General features: G+C 37.1%; 1 protein-coding gene across 1 annotated transcript in view; it reads right to left on the bottom strand.

Annotated features, from left to right (window-relative positions):
* Nucleotides 1-18,574, bottom strand: part of DNAH14 (dynein axonemal heavy chain 14) — a 341,496-nt gene that overhangs the window by 283,528 nt on the left and 39,394 nt on the right. The window contains exons 4-5 of the mRNA XM_021064261.1: nucleotides 16,321-16,461; nucleotides 928-1,058 (exon numbers count right to left, since the gene is read on the bottom strand). Coding sequence (XP_020919920.1) covers nucleotides 928-1,058; nucleotides 16,321-16,461 — 272 coding nt within the window. The remainder of the gene's footprint in view (nucleotides 1-927; nucleotides 1,059-16,320; nucleotides 16,462-18,574) is intronic.

The following is an 18,574-nucleotide window of genomic DNA, read 5'->3' as shown; positions in this document are numbered from 1 at the left end:
TTTATCCTCAAGAGAACAGTCTACAGCTGTGATATACACATGGCCAAGCCCAGAGGTCTATTTTTAAATAGTTTTATTGGAACTCAGCCACACTCATTTGTTTATACATTGACTCTTGCTGCTTTTGTACTACAATGACAGAATTCAGTAACTGCAACAGAAAACATACAGCCTGCAAAGCTTAAAGTATTATCTGGCTCTTTCCAAAAAAAAACATTTTGCTGACCTCTGGTCTAGAACAGTGGTTCTCAGCAGTACATTAGAATCACCTGGAGAGCTTAATAAAATACAGATTGCTGGATTCCACCCCTAGAGCTTCAGATCTGGGAGGTCTGGGGTGAAGATGGGAATATGTTTTTCTAATATGTTGCAAAGTGTTAATAATGCTGCTTGCCTGGGGGCTGCACTTTGAGAATCCCTCATCTGAAAGTAGGAAGTGAGGCTCCTTTTCCATCTTAGATCACCTGCAATAAATGAGGTCACAGGAGGCAGACCTTAGTCCTTATCACAGCCTCTACCTCTAGTCATGTGACTGTGGACAAGACACACTTTCCTGGGGAGGCTAATGAGTAAGGAGAAAATGCCAAGGACAAGAAAACAGATACTGAAATAGAAAATCAGTACCAGGAATGATAAAATGAGAATGACAGAATGTTACAAAGCACTTAAGGATTTCTTGTTAAATCACAAAAACTAATCAACAGGAATGTAAGAGTAGATTCAAATTTCAGGGAGATGTCTTATCTGTTCTTCAGCCTTTAAATTAACAAAATTACATCAAATGCTTTTTATAAACATTTCCCACAAAACAATGATTGTAATTTAATATTAATGTAATGTCTGATTTTGATATAATGTCTAAAGTGATGATTAATACAGTTTCAAATATTCATTTTTATACTAGAACTGAATAAAATATAATAATACCTTTAGAAGTATCTTCTGAGTTGCAGTTTTGAAACATCTGTATTCCAAATTGCTTTGTGGTAATACAGTTTGCCAACCAAGCTTTTCTCTTAACCTAATAATATGTCTTATCACATCATCATCCTTTGGAACTGGTTTAGAACACCAAAAAATTCAATGTAAGTGCAAATACAGGCACTGCTTAAGGATCATGAATAATGTTCCAAATAATTTATACATAGAGAAAAATTTAAATGGTAACTTAAAGTTGACATTAACACTATGCTATTGGAAGAGACAATATAGCTTAAAATTCAATTTAACAGAAGCTGAAAAGGAGGAACAATATTTTTCCACTTAAAAAATATATTTAAAAAAAAAACCATAATTCTACAATTACTCAGGTAGTTAGCAAGAGGCAATACCAGTAACAGGAGCCAGTAAGAATGCTTTTTTTGAGGGGGGTGTCTTTTTTTAGGGCCACCCACAGCATATGGAAGTTTCCAAACTAGGGGCTGAACTGGAGCTACAGATGCTGGCCTACACCACAGCTACAGAAACACCATATCCAAGGCACATCTGCGACTTACACTGCAGCTTGCAGCAACACCAGACCCTTAACCCACTGAAAGAGGCCAGGGATTGAACCTGATCCTCATAGATACTAGTCAGACTCTTAACCCACTAAGCCACAACAGGAACTCTCAGAGTGCTTTTCTTAATAAAGACCTAAGCTTGGGTGGAAGCAGTAGGATCAGAAAAGAAGAGATGGCTCTATAAAATGGAAATAATTCTTCCCAAAAAAAACTCATCAAATAAAAACCTTTCAGACATTATCCTTCTTGATCTCTGCTGTCAGAGAGCAGCTGACAACTCTCTCATTCTTAAAATATTCTCTTTTCTTGGCTTGTATTTACCATGCTCTATAGGTTGTCCTCTTAGTATTTAAAAGCCATGCTGGCAAAACCAACAATGCTAATAAGTAGTTCAATATATCTGGTCCTCTAGAAATCACAAACATCAACTGATAAAAACTGCTTCTTCTATAAGAATTAAATGAGATTTAAGCTATTGTATAAACAGCGTCAAAAGTAGGAAGGCATTGCATAACCCTAAAAGTATGCTGCTTTCAGTTGCTTATATATGGAAATGCATTAAAAATACTTAATCTTACATCTAACATTAAGTGTAAAAGAAAGAAGGGGGAGTACTGAAAACTAGTATAAGGAGATGGTACAAACTATGTCTGTCCAACCAAAAGGATATATAATATTACATGCTCAGATATAAAAACACATACCTATGAAAACCAAAATAATGTGATATTGACATAGGAAAAGAAAACAGGTCAGTAGAACAGATTAGAGCCTGAAGATAAGACCATTTATAAAAGATAATCTAGTAAGTAAAGAAGGTGGTATTTCAAATCAATGGAGGAATGATTAACTTTTTATAAACCATAATGGGAAAGAGGTTGATGCAGTTATGGGCAAGCATATATTATAAATGAATTGAGAAATAAATGTGGAAAAGCAAAGAAGTATTAGAAGAAAATATAGGAGAATATGTCTATAACCCTGAGGTAACAAAGACTTTCAGAAAAATAATCAAACCATGTTAAAAAGAAAATAATAATAAATATGACTTCCACAAACTTAGTAATTTACCCAGAAGAAAAGCCACCATAACCAAAGTTAAAATATAATTAACATATTAGGAGAAGATGTTTATAACCTAGATAAGAGGCTAGTGATTTTTTTTTTTCTTTTTGCCATCTCTTGGGCTGCTCACGTGGCATATGCAGGTTCCCAGGCTAGGGGTTGAATCAGAGCTGTAGCTGCTGGCCTATGCAAGAGCCACAGCAACGTGGGATCCGAGCCGTGTCTGCAACCTACACCACAGCTCAGGGCAATGCCGGATCCTTAACCCAATGAGCAAGGCCACAGATTGAACCCACAACCTCATGGTTTCTAGTCAGATTTGTTAACCACTGAGCCATGATGGGAACTCCAAGAGGCTAGTGATTATACGCCAAATATTTAAATAATTCTTTCCAATCAACAGAAAATAAACATTTTGATAGAATGGTGAATAGTTTATAGCTAAGGACAAATGGCCAGTAAACAAATGAAAGAAAAGTTCAACTTTATTAGTAGATAGGGGATTGCAAATTAAAATTACAATAAAAAAGCTGTTCTCACCAATTAGACTGGCAAAAAATTAAAAGTAGGAAAATATCAATTTCTGTAATATTGTAAAAGTATAAATTAATACATCCATTATTGATGGTGATTTGGCAGATTTAATAGATTTGATACTGTCATGAAATATAAAGAATTAATGATTTTCCAGAATATGTAGTAAATTTAAAGAATATCTTTCAAAATAATTTTTTTCTAAATAAAGTTAGATTAATTCAGGAATGAAAAAAGTCATAAATACTGACTAAAACCAATGTGTTATATATCTAACATTAGAAGGTGACATACTTCCCTAGCATGCGAGGTGTATGGTCTAATCTAAGGCAGCAATTATTTATCTGAGAAATATGAGATTGGTCTATATCCAATTTCACATTGAGTCAAGGATATAGGAAATTCTGGGTCAAGGTGGCAACAGAGGAAGTTCCTGAACTCACATTTTTCTATGGATACAACCACATATGGAGCAGTTTCCTTTGAACTACTGATACATATGAAACAATTTCCTCTAGCTGAGTAACAACTACAGACTGGACAAAGAAGAAAAAACTACATTGAAGTAGGTAGGAGAGGCTGACACACTCTTGCCATAAACTCCTCCCCTGCTGGCGCAGCAACCCACAACCCACAGGATGGGACTCAAATACACTAAAGAGGTTCAGCTACAGTTTAGATGAAGCTGAAGAAAGGATCAGGGAACTCAAAGAAAAGTCACTGGTAACCACAAAGCAAAATCCTACAGTAGATATACTAAAGATAAAAAGAAAGGAATCTAAGTATTAACACTAAGGAAAGTCATCAAACCACAAAGGAAAAGAGCAAGAGAATAATAAAGGAACAGACAGGAACTACAAAAGAGCTCACAAGTAATGAACAGAATGACAATAAGCACAATTAATAAATATCATTTTAAATATAAATGAGCTAAATTCTCCAATTGAAAGATATAGAGTGGCTGAATGGATTAAAACAAACAAAACCAAGACTCATTTATATGCTGCTACAAGAGACTTCAGAAGAAAGGACACATAGACTGAAAGTGAAGGGATGGAAAAAAATATATACCATGCAAATGGAAATTAAAAGAAAGTTGTAGTAGTTATACTCATATCAGACAAAATAAACTTTACAACAAAGACTGTAATAGGGAGTTCCTGTCATGGCTCAGCAGAAATGAATCTGACTAGTATCCACAAGGATGCAGGTTTGATCCCTGACCTCACTCAGCGGGTTAAGGACCCAGCGTTGCCATGAGGTGGTGTAGGACGCAGATGCAGCTTGGATCAGGTGTTGCTGTGGCTGTGGCATAGGCCAGTGGCTACAACTCTGATCCCTAGCCTTGGGACCTCCATATGCTGCAGATGCAGCTCTTAAAAAAAAAAAAAGACTGTAATAAAGGACAGATCACATTGCATAATAATAAAGGGGCCAATCAACAAGAGGATATAACATCTGTAAATATTTATGTACCAATGTAGGAACACCTAGATAAATAAAGCAAATACTAATATTTATTTAAAGAAAGAAACAGACAGCAGCACAATAAGAATAGTGGTCTTTAATACCACCTTCATCAATGGATAGATCATCAAGACAGGAAATCAACAAGGAAACACTGGCCTTAAAGGACACATTATACGAAATGGACATAATAGAAACATATATAGAACATTCCACCCCCAAACAAAAGAACATACATTATTTTCAAGTGCAAATGACACATTTTCTAGGACAGATCACATGCTGGGCCACAAAACAAATCTTAAATTTAGAAGGATTAAAGTCACATTAAGAATTTTTTCCCAACCACATGGTATGAAAAAAGAAATTAACTGTAAAAAACTGGAAAAATTCAAAATTACATAGATAATAAGCAACATGATACAAAATAACCAATGGTCAAAGAAAAAATCAAAGGAGAGGAAGGGTTCAAGACGGCCACATAGGATAATCCTGAACTCCCCTCCTCCCACAGACACAATAAATCCAAAGTACATATGGAATAATTCCCTCAGTAAGGGACCTGAACATTGGATGAACAAAGTTTCCACAACAAATGATAAAAGGACAGCATTAAGATGGGTAGGAGAGGCAGAGATATGGTCTTACCAAGGAAAACCCACACCCTAGCTCTGGTGATCCACAATCTGGTGGGATCACAAACATATGGATACTCTCCTTACAGATCAAAGAATTTGAGCTCAACATCAAGCATCTCAGCCCCTAGATCCCGCACATGAGATATGAGCCCCCCCAAACACCTAGCTTTGAAAACAAACAAGGAATACAACCATGAAAAACACGGAACTGCAGGAAATGGAAAATCTATTAAAGGGCTTGCATGCAGACTCGATCAACTTGAAAATTCGTACAAAACCACCAGATTGAAAAGCACACAGGGAATGCCTGTTCTGGCTCAGTGGATTAAGAACTCAACCCATGAGGATGCAGGTTCAACCCCTGGCCTCACTCAGTGGGTTAAGGATCTGGCATTGCCACAAGCTGTGACATGGGTTGCAGATGCAGCTCAAATCTGGTATTGCTGTGGCTGTGGTGTAGGTCAGCAGCTGCAGCTTCAATTCAGTCTCTATCCTGGGAACTTCTATATGTCACTGGTGCAGCCCCAAAAAGAAAATTTAAAAAAAAATTTTTTAAAGAAAAATACATGGACCATAGATGAAGGAGACCCACTTACTAATCTTAAAACCTCTGCTAGAGAGGCAGGAACCACTTGGGATACTCCCCGGGGACCTAAACACTGGAGGAAACCATATTTGTGATCTCAGGCTACACTGCTAATGCAGGTGCTGGTGGGCATCTTTTAGAATCCTCCATCTAACCCATTAAAGCTGGAGGTGACCAATATGAGTCCTGCCATCCCTGCACCAGGGTTGGACCTCAAACACAAGCCCCACAATAGCAGCATCCAGGCCCTTTAGCTGATCTGGGGACCAGCCCTGCCCACCAGAGTCCCACAGCAGTTTTAGCCAAGCCCATAAGCCAGTCTGCAGGCCAGCCAACCTACTAGCAACTCAGAGTAGCTACAGACTCCCAGGAGGGCATACTGATTACCTACCTTGAATGGCTAGACAATATTCTGACTCTGAGCCCAACAAGATATCTCCAAAATAAGGCCATTCCAAGACTGAAAGAGATAGCTGATTTACCTAATACACAGAACTAAACAGATTATGAAAAAATAAGGAGACAAAAGAATATGTAACAATTGAAAGAATAACAAAAAACATCAGAAAAAGTACTAAGTAAAATGGAGATAAGCACTACACTGAAAAAATATTCAAAGTCATGGCTGCAAACATGCTCACCAAACTCAAGAGAAGAACAGATGAACAAAGTTAAGAACTTCAATAAAGAGATAGACAGAAAATATTAAAAGTACCAAACAGAAGTCATAATTTAACTAAAAAGTATGTTAGAGAGGTTCAATAGCAGCCTGGATGAGGTAGGAGAATGAATCAAGACACTGGAGAATAAACAATGGACCTCATCCTTACACAGTAGCAAAATAATAAAAAGACTAAAAAGTGAAGATACTTTAAGGGAATTTTAAAACATCATCAAGCAAAATAACATTTGTAATTAGAGGAGTCTTGGGGGGGAAAATGCAAAGTAAAGGGGCAGAAAAATTATTTGAAGAAATACCAGCTGAAAACTTCCCAAATTTGGAGAAAATAACAGACATCTGGGTCTAGGAAGCCATTGCATTCTAAACAAGATGAACCCAAAGAGACCTACCAAAATACATTATAAATAAAATAGTTAAAAGTTAGGAATAAAAAGAGAATCCTGAATGCAATAAGAGAAAACAACTAATTATGTAGAAGGGGAACTCACAGAGTTATCAGAAGAAACTTTATAGGTCAAAAAGAAGTGGCATGACATGCTGAAAATGCTGAAAGAAAATAACATACAATCAAGAATCCTTTTCCAAGCAAGGTTATTATTCAAAAATGAAGGAGAGATCAAAAGTTTCCCAGATAAGCAAAAGCTAAAATAGTCCATCATCACTAAACCAGCCCTATACAAACTATTAAAGAGACCTCTGTAAGCTGAAGGGAAATGGCACTAACTAATAATAAGAATACATATGAAAGTAAAAAGCATACAACAAATGTAAATACACAATAAAGGTGGTGGATCCATTACTTATAAACAAAGCATGAAGGTTACAAAACGAAAGTAATAAAATTAACTAAAATTACCATAATTAGTTAGAGGATGGATAAAATAAAAAGACATATAAGGCATCATCAAATGTGTAAAATATGGGGGAGAGTAAAAGATAAAGCTCTGGAATATGTTCAAATCTAATTTGCTATCAACTTAAAACAGGTGACTGCTTACATAGGACATTACATGCAAACCTCGTGGTAATCACACAGAAAAAACTTACAGTAAATATACAAAAGAAAGTGAGAAAGGACTCTAAACAAACTATATACACACACACAAAATACAACAGAAGAGAAACAGAGGAGAAATGAACAGAGAGGAATTACAAAATTTGCCAAAAATAATTAGTAAAATGGCAATACATACAAAAAAAAAATACTAATTATTTTAGGAGTTCCTATTGTGGCTCAGCAGGTTGAGAACGTGACATAGTCTCCATGGCCTCACTTAGTAGATTAAGGATCCAGCACTGCCCCAAACTACAGCATAGGTCACATATGTGGCTCTGATCTAGGCATTGCTGTGGCTGTGGCATAGGCTGGGAACTGAAGCTCCAATTTGACCCCTAATCTGAGAACTTTCACATGCTTCAGGTGTGGCCATAAAAAGAAAAAAAAAGTTATTTTAAATGTAAATGAACTAAATTTGCCAATTAAAAGACATAGAGGGGCTTGACTGGATAAAAAACAAAACCCATCTATATGCTGCCTACAAGAGATTTACTTCAGAAGAAAGGATACAAACAAGCTTAAAGTGAAGTTTGGAAAAAATATATTCCATGTAAATAGAAATGAAAGAAAGAAAGCTGGCGTAGTTACATTCATATCAAACAAAATAGACTTTAAAACAAAGGCTGTTAATAGATACAAAATAGACTTTAAAACAAAGGCTGTTAATAGATACATAGGAGAAGAAACAAGAGGCAGAGTGGAAGGACTCAAGCTCAACTTCTCTCAAGAAAAAAACGAAAATTACAACTAATGGCTGAACAACTATCAATAAAATAGACTGGAAGCTACTAAAGAAGATATCCTACACCCAACGAAAAAGAAAAGCCATATCAAGATGGTAGGGAGGGTGCTTTCATGAAATAAGCAACCCCATACCCACCAGGTGGGTGACCCACAGCCTGGAAAATAACTATATTGTAGAGGCTCACCCACAGAAATAATTATGGTCTGAGCTCCCCTGGAGTCCGACATTTTAGAAAAATCAGGCCCCATTCACCACGGCTGACTATAAACAGGGCGGGAACAGAGCCCCACCATCACCAAGCAGGCTGCCTAAAGTCCTCCCAGGCACATAATCACCTCTAATCACATCCAGAGACAAAGCCCCACTCAACAGAGGGACAAGACTCAGCTCCACCTACCAGTGGGCAGGCACCAGGCCTTTCCATCAAGGAGTCGGCCACAAGCCAATGATTCATCTTTACCCACAATGGGGCAGACACCAGAAGCAAAAGAGGCTACATCTTTGTAGCCTACAAAAGGAGACCACACAAAAAGCTATACAAAATGAAGAGGCAGAGAAATATGAGCCACATGAAGGAATAGGACGAAACCCCAGAAAAATACTTAAGTGAACTGGAGATAGGCAACTTACATTAAAAAAAACCTTAGAGTAATGATGACCTAAAATCCTAGGAAAAACACTGGAGGCAAAAAAAATAGGTAAACAACAAGAAACATATAACAAAGAAATAGAAGATTTAAAGATTAAACAAAGAGAAAATAAAAAACACAGTAGCCAAAATAAATTCACTAGAAGGAACCAACAGCAGAATACAGGGAGCAGAAGGATGAATAAGCAAAGTAGAAGACTGACTAGTGGAAACCACTGACTAGTGGAAACCACTGAACAGAATAAAGAAAAAAGAATGAAAAGAAATTAGGACAGGCTAAGAGAACTCTGAGACAACTTTAAATACACCAACATCTGTATTATAGGGGTGCCAGAAGGAGTAGAGAGAGAAAAGCGAAAAAAATATTTCAAGAGATAATAGCCAAAAATTTCCCTAATATGGGAAAGGAAACACTCACTCAAATCTAGGAAGTATAACAAATACCATATAGAATCAACCCAAGCAGGAATACCCTGAGACACATGCTAATCAAACTGACCAAAACTAACAACTAACATCATTCTCAATGGTGAAAAGGTAAAAGAATTCCCGCTAAGGAGTCCCCATTGTGGTTCAGTGGTAACGAACCTGACTAGTACTTATGACGATGCAGGTCTGATTCGTGGCCCTGCTAAATGGGTTAAGGGTCTGCTGTTGCTGTGGGCTTTGATGTAGGTCACAGATGCAGCTCAGATCTGGCATTGCTGTGGCTGGAGTGTAGACCAGCAACTGCAGCTCCCATTCAACCCCTAGCCTGGGAACTTCCATACACCCCAGGTATAGCACCCCCCAAAAAAAAAAGAAAGAAAATTTTCCACTAAGATCAGGAACAAGACAAGGATGTCCACTATCACTGTTTCCAGATGACATGTTACTATACACAGAAAATCCTAAAGATGCTACCAAAAAACTTAAGTTCACTAATGAATTGGGTAAAGTTGCAAGATATGAAATTAATACACAGAAATCTATTGCATTCCTATATACTAACAATGAAAGACCAGAAGGAGAAATTAGGGAAACAATTCCATTTACCATCACATCAAAAAGAATGAAATACTTAAGCATAAAACTAAAGAGACAAATGACCTGTACTCTGAAAACAATATGACACTGATTAAATAAATCGAAAATGACACAAACAGATGGAAAGGTATACCATGCTCTTGATTGGAAAAATCAGTGTTGTCAAAATGACTATACTACCCAAGGCAATCTACAGACTCAATGCAATCCCTCAAATTATCACTGGCATTTTTCACAGAACTAGAACAAAAAATGTTTAAATTTGTATGGAAACACAAAAGACTCTGAATAGCCAAAGCAATCCTGGGAAAGAAAAATGGAGCTAGAAGAATAAGGCTCCCTAACCTCAGACTATAGTACAAAGCTACAGTCATCAAACAAGTATGATATCAAAACAAAACCAGAAATAGAGATCAACAGGACAGGATAGAAAGCCCAGAAATAAACCCATGCACCTACCATCAACTAATCTATGGCAAAGGAGGTAAGAATATACAATGGAGAAAAGACAACCCTTTCAATAAGTAGTGCTGGGAGAACTGGACAGCTACATGTAAAAGAATGAAATTACAACACTCTCTAACACCATACACAAAGATAAACTCAAAATGGATTAAAGGCCATATTTGGTAAACACACACATATATCATATTCAATAGTGAAAAGCTTTTCCTCTAGGATAGAAACAAGGCAATGATACCCACTCTCACTATTCTTATTCAACACAGTTTGAGAAGTCCTAGCCACACTTAGGCAAGAAAAAGAACTAAAAGGCATCCCAATTGGAAAGAAAGATGCGGATTTCATAAAATTATAAATAGAAAACCCTATAGATTCCACCAAAAAGCTATTAAAATTAATAAACAAATTCAGTAAAGTCACAGGATACAAAATTAATATACAGAAATATGTGGCATTTCTATACACTAATAACAAACTATCAAAAATTAAGGAACAATCCCATTTACAAGTGCATCACAAAGAATAAAATGCCTAGGAATATATAACCAAGGAGGTAAGAAGACTCTACACTGGAAACTCTAAGACACTGATGAAAGAAACTCAAGAGGACTCAAATAAAAGGAAAGGCAGTTCATGTTAATAGATTAAAAGAAGTAATACAGTTAAAATATGCAAAGTAATTGGGTAGAATCTGTAGATTACTACCCAAAGTAATCTACAGATTCAATACAATCCCTATCAAAATTTCAATGGCACACTTCAGAGAAGTCAAACAATTCTAAAATTTGTTATTCTAGGACTTCCATATATATATATGGTCAATTAACTTGATGAAGTTAAGTACATTTGATGGAGAAAAAACTAGTCTCTTTCACGAATAGTTCTAGGAAAACTAGCCCATGCAAAAGCATCAGACTAGACCAGTATCTTTTACCCTATACAAAAACGAACTCAAAATGGATTCAAGACTTGAATATAAGAACGGAAACCATAAAATTCCTAAAAGAAAAGACAGTAACCTCACTGACATCAGTCTTAGAAATGTTTTTGTTACTCCAAAGGCAAAGGAAACAAAAGCAAAAATAAACAAGTGGGACTATATTAAAAAGGCTTCTGTACAGCAAAGGAAACCATCGTCAAAACCAAAGGCAATACACTGAATGTGAAGATACCTGCAAATCATGTATCTGATAAGGGGTTAACATTCAAAACATACGAAGAACTTATACAACTTAACAAAAAAGCAAACACTCCAATTATAACAGGGACAGAGGATCTGAAATCACATTTCTACAAAGACATTTCTACAACAGACACTTGAAAAGTTGTTCAACAGTACTATTTATTAGGGAAATGCAAATCAAAACCACAAGATACTATATATGTTAGAATGGCTACTCCCGAAAAGACAAGGAATAATAATAAGTGTTTGCAAGAACATAGAGAAAAGGGAACCCTCCAGCACTGTGAGTGTGGGAATGTTAAGTTGGTGCAGGCATTGTGGAAAACAGTATGCAAGGTCCTCAAAAAATCATGAGTAGAACTACCATATGATCCAGCAATTCCACTTCTTGGTATTTATCCAAATAAAATAAAAACACTAATTCAAAAAGATACATGCACTCCTATGACCACAGCCGTATTGTTTACAGTATCCAATATATAGAAACAACTTAAGTGTCTATCAATGAATGAATAGTTAAAGTAGATGTGGAAGATAAGATAGATAAGATAGCTAGCAGGCAGGTAGATAGATACAATAGACACAATAGAGTAACTTCCATTAGAGTTACCATAATGAAACTTCATAATCAAGTACTGAGGCTAAGGTTCTATTTTCCCTGCTTTGTAATCTCACGGCTTTGAAGAAGCAATATTTGAAGACAGAACCCTCAGCAGGAGTAACAATGAGACAGCGGTTAAGGCAGAGTTACATCATCTAAGAGTAAAATTACATATCCATTTCCTGAGGATGAAAATAAAAACTTTTTTAAAGTTTAAAATAGAACTGCTGCTTGGAATTTATATTGTAATTGAGGATGTTACTTTATCATGAGATGACGTCCTCATAATGAAAGATAATATACAAAAATTGTCAAATGAATAACACTGCCAGTAAGTGCTACGTTCATTCTAAGGAAAGAGATCACGGCAGACTAGGGTCAACACTGAGCGCTTTACAGAAGACTCATAAAGTGGATCTTAATATGAAAAAAGAGGAAGACACTCTAAACAAAAAGTCATCTTACAGTAAAAGAGTAAATTCCAAAGGCACGCATCAACACGAATGAACCTCAAAAAGACACAAGGTTACAACAGCATATGACAAAATGACATGTATGTATATATTTTAAAAAAGTATAATACAGAAAAGTACATGTATCATTCACAGGTATATAGTTTGATGTATTTTCAAACATTAGCATACCCTATAACAAACACTGAAATCAAGAAAAGAAAAAAAAAAAAAAAAAGCACTAGCACTTCTGAAATCTGCCTTGAAATACTTTCCAGTCGCTCCTATTCCCATAAGAGTGGATTTCTAAGATCAGAGATCAGTTTTGCCTAGTTTTTGCTTTATATAAATGGAATCACACAGTATGTATTCTTCTATATCCAGCTTCTTTTGGTCAATACTGTGTGTGAGTTTCTGTACATACAAAATAATGCCATATATTTTAGAAATATATTAATTGGTTATGGCTATGTAAGTAAGTGTCCCTAAAACATAGGTTTAAAACAATGAATTTTTTTTTTTTTTAATTTTTGCCCATGTCTGTGGCATGCAGAAGTTCCCTGGACCAGGGTTTGAACTGCACCACAATACTGACCCAAGCCACGGCAGTGACAATGCCAGATCTTTAACCTGCTGAGCCACCAGGGAACTCCCTAAAACAGTAAATATTTAAATCACACAGTTTCTATGGATCAAGAATTCAGAGGGTGCTTAGCTAGGGGTTATGGTTCTCATGAGGTTGCAATCAAAATGTTTGGCAGGGCCGCGATCATCTGAAGGCTTGATTAGGACTGAAGGATCACTTTCCAGAATAGCTCACTCACATGGCTATTAGCAGGCTTCAGTTCCTCACTACACGGACCTCTCTATAAAGCTGATTAAGGGTGTTAAATTACAACCCAGAGAGTATGGAAAACGAAAGCAAGAGAAGAAGCCACTACGCCTTTTATGACTTTTTCTTAAGAGTCAGATACCGCCACTCTCATCATTTTCTATTTTTCAGAATTGAGAACTATCACTCCCATTATATTATTTGTTAGAGCTGAGTCACTAGGTCCAGCTTTTACCTAAAGGGAGAAGAATAAGACTCTGCCTTTCGAAGGAAAGATTGTCAAAAGATATGGGAATAAATTTTTACACCACCAGAATGGATAAATATAAATGCAGAAAAAAAATAAAAATCCTAAGTGGAAAAGATAGTCACTGATTTCAGTATAGCTGTTCGTTCACTCAAACTGTAACTGGGACAAGGGAACAGGGAAAGGAAAAGGTGGGGCGTGGCTTTAGCTGTATCCATGACTGTGTTAACACATTACCATAAACGTGGTGCAAGACAATACAAATTTATTATCTCACAATTTCCATGGGTCAGGAGTCCAACAAAGTTTAGTTAGGTCTTCTGCTCAGAGTCTCACAGGACTGAAATTAATATGCTGGCAGACATGCTTTCATTTGGGTGCTTGGCTAGTGAAAGAACTGCCTCCAAGCTCCAGGGCTGGTTGATAGGGTATGCTGATGCTTGACAATTCATCGAACTATATACCTATGAATGATACATGTAATTTCCTGCATGTATATTATAGCTTAATAAAAAGGTTTTTGTTGGCAGAATTCATTCCCTTGTGGCTGTGTGACTGAGGGTCCCATTTTCCTGCTGACTATCGGCCAAGTACTGTTCTCAGCCACTGAAGTGCACTTTCTAGTCCTTGCCATGTGGCCCTCGCCACAACATGGCAGTTTGTGCCTCCAAGGGCAGCAGGAGGGCATTTATTATTGTTTCTGGTCTCTTTTACATGCTCATCTCATTAGGCCAAACTTGCCCTAGATTATCTCCCTTTTGATTAATTCAAGGTCAAATGATTAGGGGTCTTAATTACATCTCAAAAATGCCACATAAAAAGACATAATCATAGGAAGGATATTCAGTCATATTCACAGGTTCTGCCCCCACTCCAGGGGAGGGGATTATACACCATGTGTACAACAGGGGCTGGGAAAACGGTGGAGGATAATTCTGCTTACTACAACTTGCTTTGAAAAAATTATAAAATGTTAACATTTATTAAGTCCAGGTAGTGAGTACATGAATACCCATGATCTCCTCTATTTTTTTTTTTTTCTTTTTGTCTTTTTGTCATTTCTTGGGCCGCTCCCACAGCACATGGAGGTTCCCAGGCTAGGGGTCGAATTGGAGATGTAGCCACCGGCCTACGCCAGAGCCACAGCAACGCAGGATCCAAGCCGCATCTGCAACCTACATACACCACAGCTCACGGCAACGCCAGATCCTCAACCCACTGAGCAAGGCCAGAGATCGAGCCCACAACCTCATGGTTCCTAGTTGGATTCGTTAACCACTGAGCCACGTTAGGAACGCCAATCTCCTCTACCTTTTATGTTTCAAATTTTTTAAAACTATTTTTAAAAATCCTAAGCACTTAAGTCTTTACCAGTCTCGATTTTCTTGGATTTAAGTGAGGAAAGCAAATGAAAGAAGTATCATCATTAAAGCATTATATGGTTTTTATTTATCCGGCAGCCATTAAACCTAAATTGTTCCTCTTTCTTACACTGATACCAAGTTCAAAACACTAAAGAACAATGTGACAAAATACTAAGAATTCATAATGCATTGCAATTTACCACAAATTTAGTGGTTTAAAACAACCCACATTTCTGGGAGTCAGGAGTCTCTGGATATGGTTTAACTAGGTCCTCTATTAGGGTCTCAACAGCTCCATTCAAGGTGTTGGCTGTGAGTCTCACTTGCAGGCTCAGTTGGGAAAGGATCTGCTTCCAGATTGTTGGTGGAATTCATCTCCTTAGGGCTACAGACGTGGCGGCAGCTCACCTCTTCAAAGCCAGCAGAGGGGAGAGACTCTGCAATGAGTCTGCTACTAAGACGGCATGTTACATACTGTAATATAATCTCGGGATCAAGAGCCCATTACCTTTTCATTTCTATTGGTTAGAAGAAGTCACAGGTCCCACCCACACTCAGGTGGACGGGATTAGACAAGGGCATGGCCCTCGCCACGTCCATGCAAGTTTTGTCCAGTCGGAGGCATTTATAATTGTGAGGATCTTCTTTTTAAAAAAGTGAAGCCTGTGTAAGTGAGGGGCCCCTGAGTTTAAGCTTCAATAGTTTTATGATAAATCTTCCTTAAACCATGGTATATCAGCTAAAAGGAGAAAAGTTTCTTTTTTCCTATAAATCTTAAAATATTTATGTAAATTTAAATTTCAGGAATAAAACAAGTACAAACTGGAAAGTGCTAGGTGAAGAAAGTCTGTTTAAATGGATTCTTCATTTGGATATTTAAACTCTAAGCTGAACAAAGACAAAGTTATTTAAAAATGATACCATCAAGTTTTAAAAAAATAAAACAAAACCATACTACTTTATTTTTAGTTCTGTGTCATAACCTTCAGAGACTGTTCATAAGAACACAGTCATTGAAAAGTTTCTGTCAATTTTTCAATCTATCAATATTTTAAGTTTTCAAAAGAGAATTTTAAAAATCTTTAATAACTCTTTAAGCAACCAAACACGTAAAATGCAGTAAGATTGTTTCTTCTAAAATAAGTGTCCAACATAAGCACACAAAACCACAGAATAATTTTAAAAGTGTAGCATCTTCTAAACAAGCTGTGTCAGTGATATCACATACCTGTTCTATCATATGACGCAAGCCTTTTCTTCCTAACTTTTGGACAAGCATGAGTTTGATCCTTTTCCTTGGAATTCTCTTTCTTCTTACAGGGAACTGGTTCTGGAGCATCTCGTTGAGTTCTACTTTCTTGAAGGTAATCTGAAAATAAAACCATTATTAACTGAATAACCAGCATGAGCTATAAATAATACCATATAATTCCACACACCAAGCAATAAAGTTGATCATTATGTCATGGTATTTAAAAGCAGAGACTCGAGTCAAACTGCCTTGGTTCCCAGCTCAATTAAAAGCCTTTACCACTCACAGTTCTGTGATTTACTTCCTCATTACCTGTCTGCCTTAATTTTCAAATAAATGACCTTTGAATTAAAGATTGTTACCTCAGAGGTTGTTAAAAGGATTAAATTAGTTAATATGTTTAAAGTGCTTAGTAAGTGGTTACTAAGTGGTCAATGAGCCCAGAAAATGTTTAGATACAAATGCCGAAAAGTAATATAGGGGCTACTGCTCACATTCCTTCTATGACTTACCTGATTGGTGGATTTTCAACATGAAGAAGAATGGGGAAATTACTGAACACGGGGGGGGGGGGGTTTCAAGCAAATAAATTTTACTTTTTCTACTCACTGACTAGCAAATAATTATGTAGTGCAAGGCATTGAGCCATAATCAAACAGGGAATAATACAAAATAATTACAAAAAAAATAAACACAAATGAAATACCCAAGTTCAATTTTAGCCAATAGTTCTAATTCGGGAGAGACAGACAGAAACAGAGAAATTTCCCATTTGTAAAATCAGAAGGGAATACACAACTGTCCCTTCCAAGGAACCCAGTGTTGAAAGATGGGTTAAGACGTTCTTAATTGAGGGGTGACAGACAAGGCTGGGATGAGAAAAAGGTAAGACAGGAGGATTGCTCAGGAGGACACACTGACAAAATGTGGGATTCACTGGAAAGTTTGTGTAAGATGATTAAGAAAACCTGCCTTTATCTTTACCATCTAGTCCAAGGGTTTCTCCCACCTCCTTGCCTTGACTGAAACCTAGTTTATTTCCTAATACTCAACTAACATGCAACCCCCTCAAGCAGTGGTTATTTATAGACCAATGCCCCATATACCAAGCTCTTCAGTGTGGCCTTGAAGGGAAACCACCTCTCCTACTCTGTCATAATCCCTCTCCCACTCTGTGATAACCCTTGTCCCAGCAGGAAAAACAGCAGAGCCAAACCCCATATACCTCAATTGCAAAGTGGCTTGTTTTCCTCCTTGCTCCCCATGTACCACCTCCAATCATTAACTTTTTTTTCAAATCCTACACCTCTGAATCACATGCCTTTTTGTTTCATCATATTCCTCCGCTCTTCACTGACATCCACCAAGTGCCCAGTCACTCAATTAATCTGGAACCCTGACTCCAGGAAGAGCCGACTTTCTCCATATTAAATCTGCCGTCGTTCTGGGAAACTTTAGTGTTCATGAATTAGTGTCTGACACCGTGCTCCCCTCCCCCTTTTCTAGACATCCTCTCATCTCTAGTCCACTTCAACTAACCACTCCCAAGATGACATCCTAATGCTTGTCGTCATGGGCCTTTATCCTTCCGGCTTGCTTAATACTCCCAACGTCACCATTTTTTTTTTTTTTTTTAACTTCTTCAGGACCACTGTCCCCTTACCTTCTAACAATCCCTCAACTCTTTTTTTTTTTTTTTTTCCCCATTTTTCTCCTTATCCAGCTAGGTCATGCTGTCTTTCAAAAACACTCTTGCCAATATCCTAAACTCTCCTTTTCTTTTCATTTCACCTTATATGGCAAAACACCAGCCCTGGATAAACCTAACCTCATGTGCCTTCTTCTGCAGAGCCCAGTGCTATTAGAGATCCATAAATGGACTGATTAATAGGCCCCAAAATTCCTATTAATTAATCACAAAGGGACCTGGAACACAAACCTGAAATCTTATGTTTGGTTAATTTGATCTTCTGACTTTTCAACAGTTATTAAAGATGTTCTCCATTCTCCTTAAATCTCAAACCTTTATATTCCAATATCTCTACTTCAAGTGACCTGTTGACAGCACTTCCCAGAGAACATAAAAGGCATCATACGGGAATTCCTTCAACTTGCCATTGCTAAATAAGCCAAGCCACCCACACCTGCACTCATGCTTTCTTCCTGCCTTTCTAACTTATCAAAGGGTCTGTTTCTCCTCCCACCCAAAACCAATCCTTTCCACCTTTGT

Source organism: Sus scrofa, chromosome 10 (genome assembly GCF_000003025.6).
Source record: "Sus scrofa isolate TJ Tabasco breed Duroc chromosome 10, Sscrofa11.1, whole genome shotgun sequence".
Taxonomy (NCBI): domain Eukaryota; kingdom Metazoa; phylum Chordata; class Mammalia; order Artiodactyla; family Suidae; genus Sus; species Sus scrofa.
This window is presented reverse-complemented; position numbering and strand designations above follow the sequence as displayed.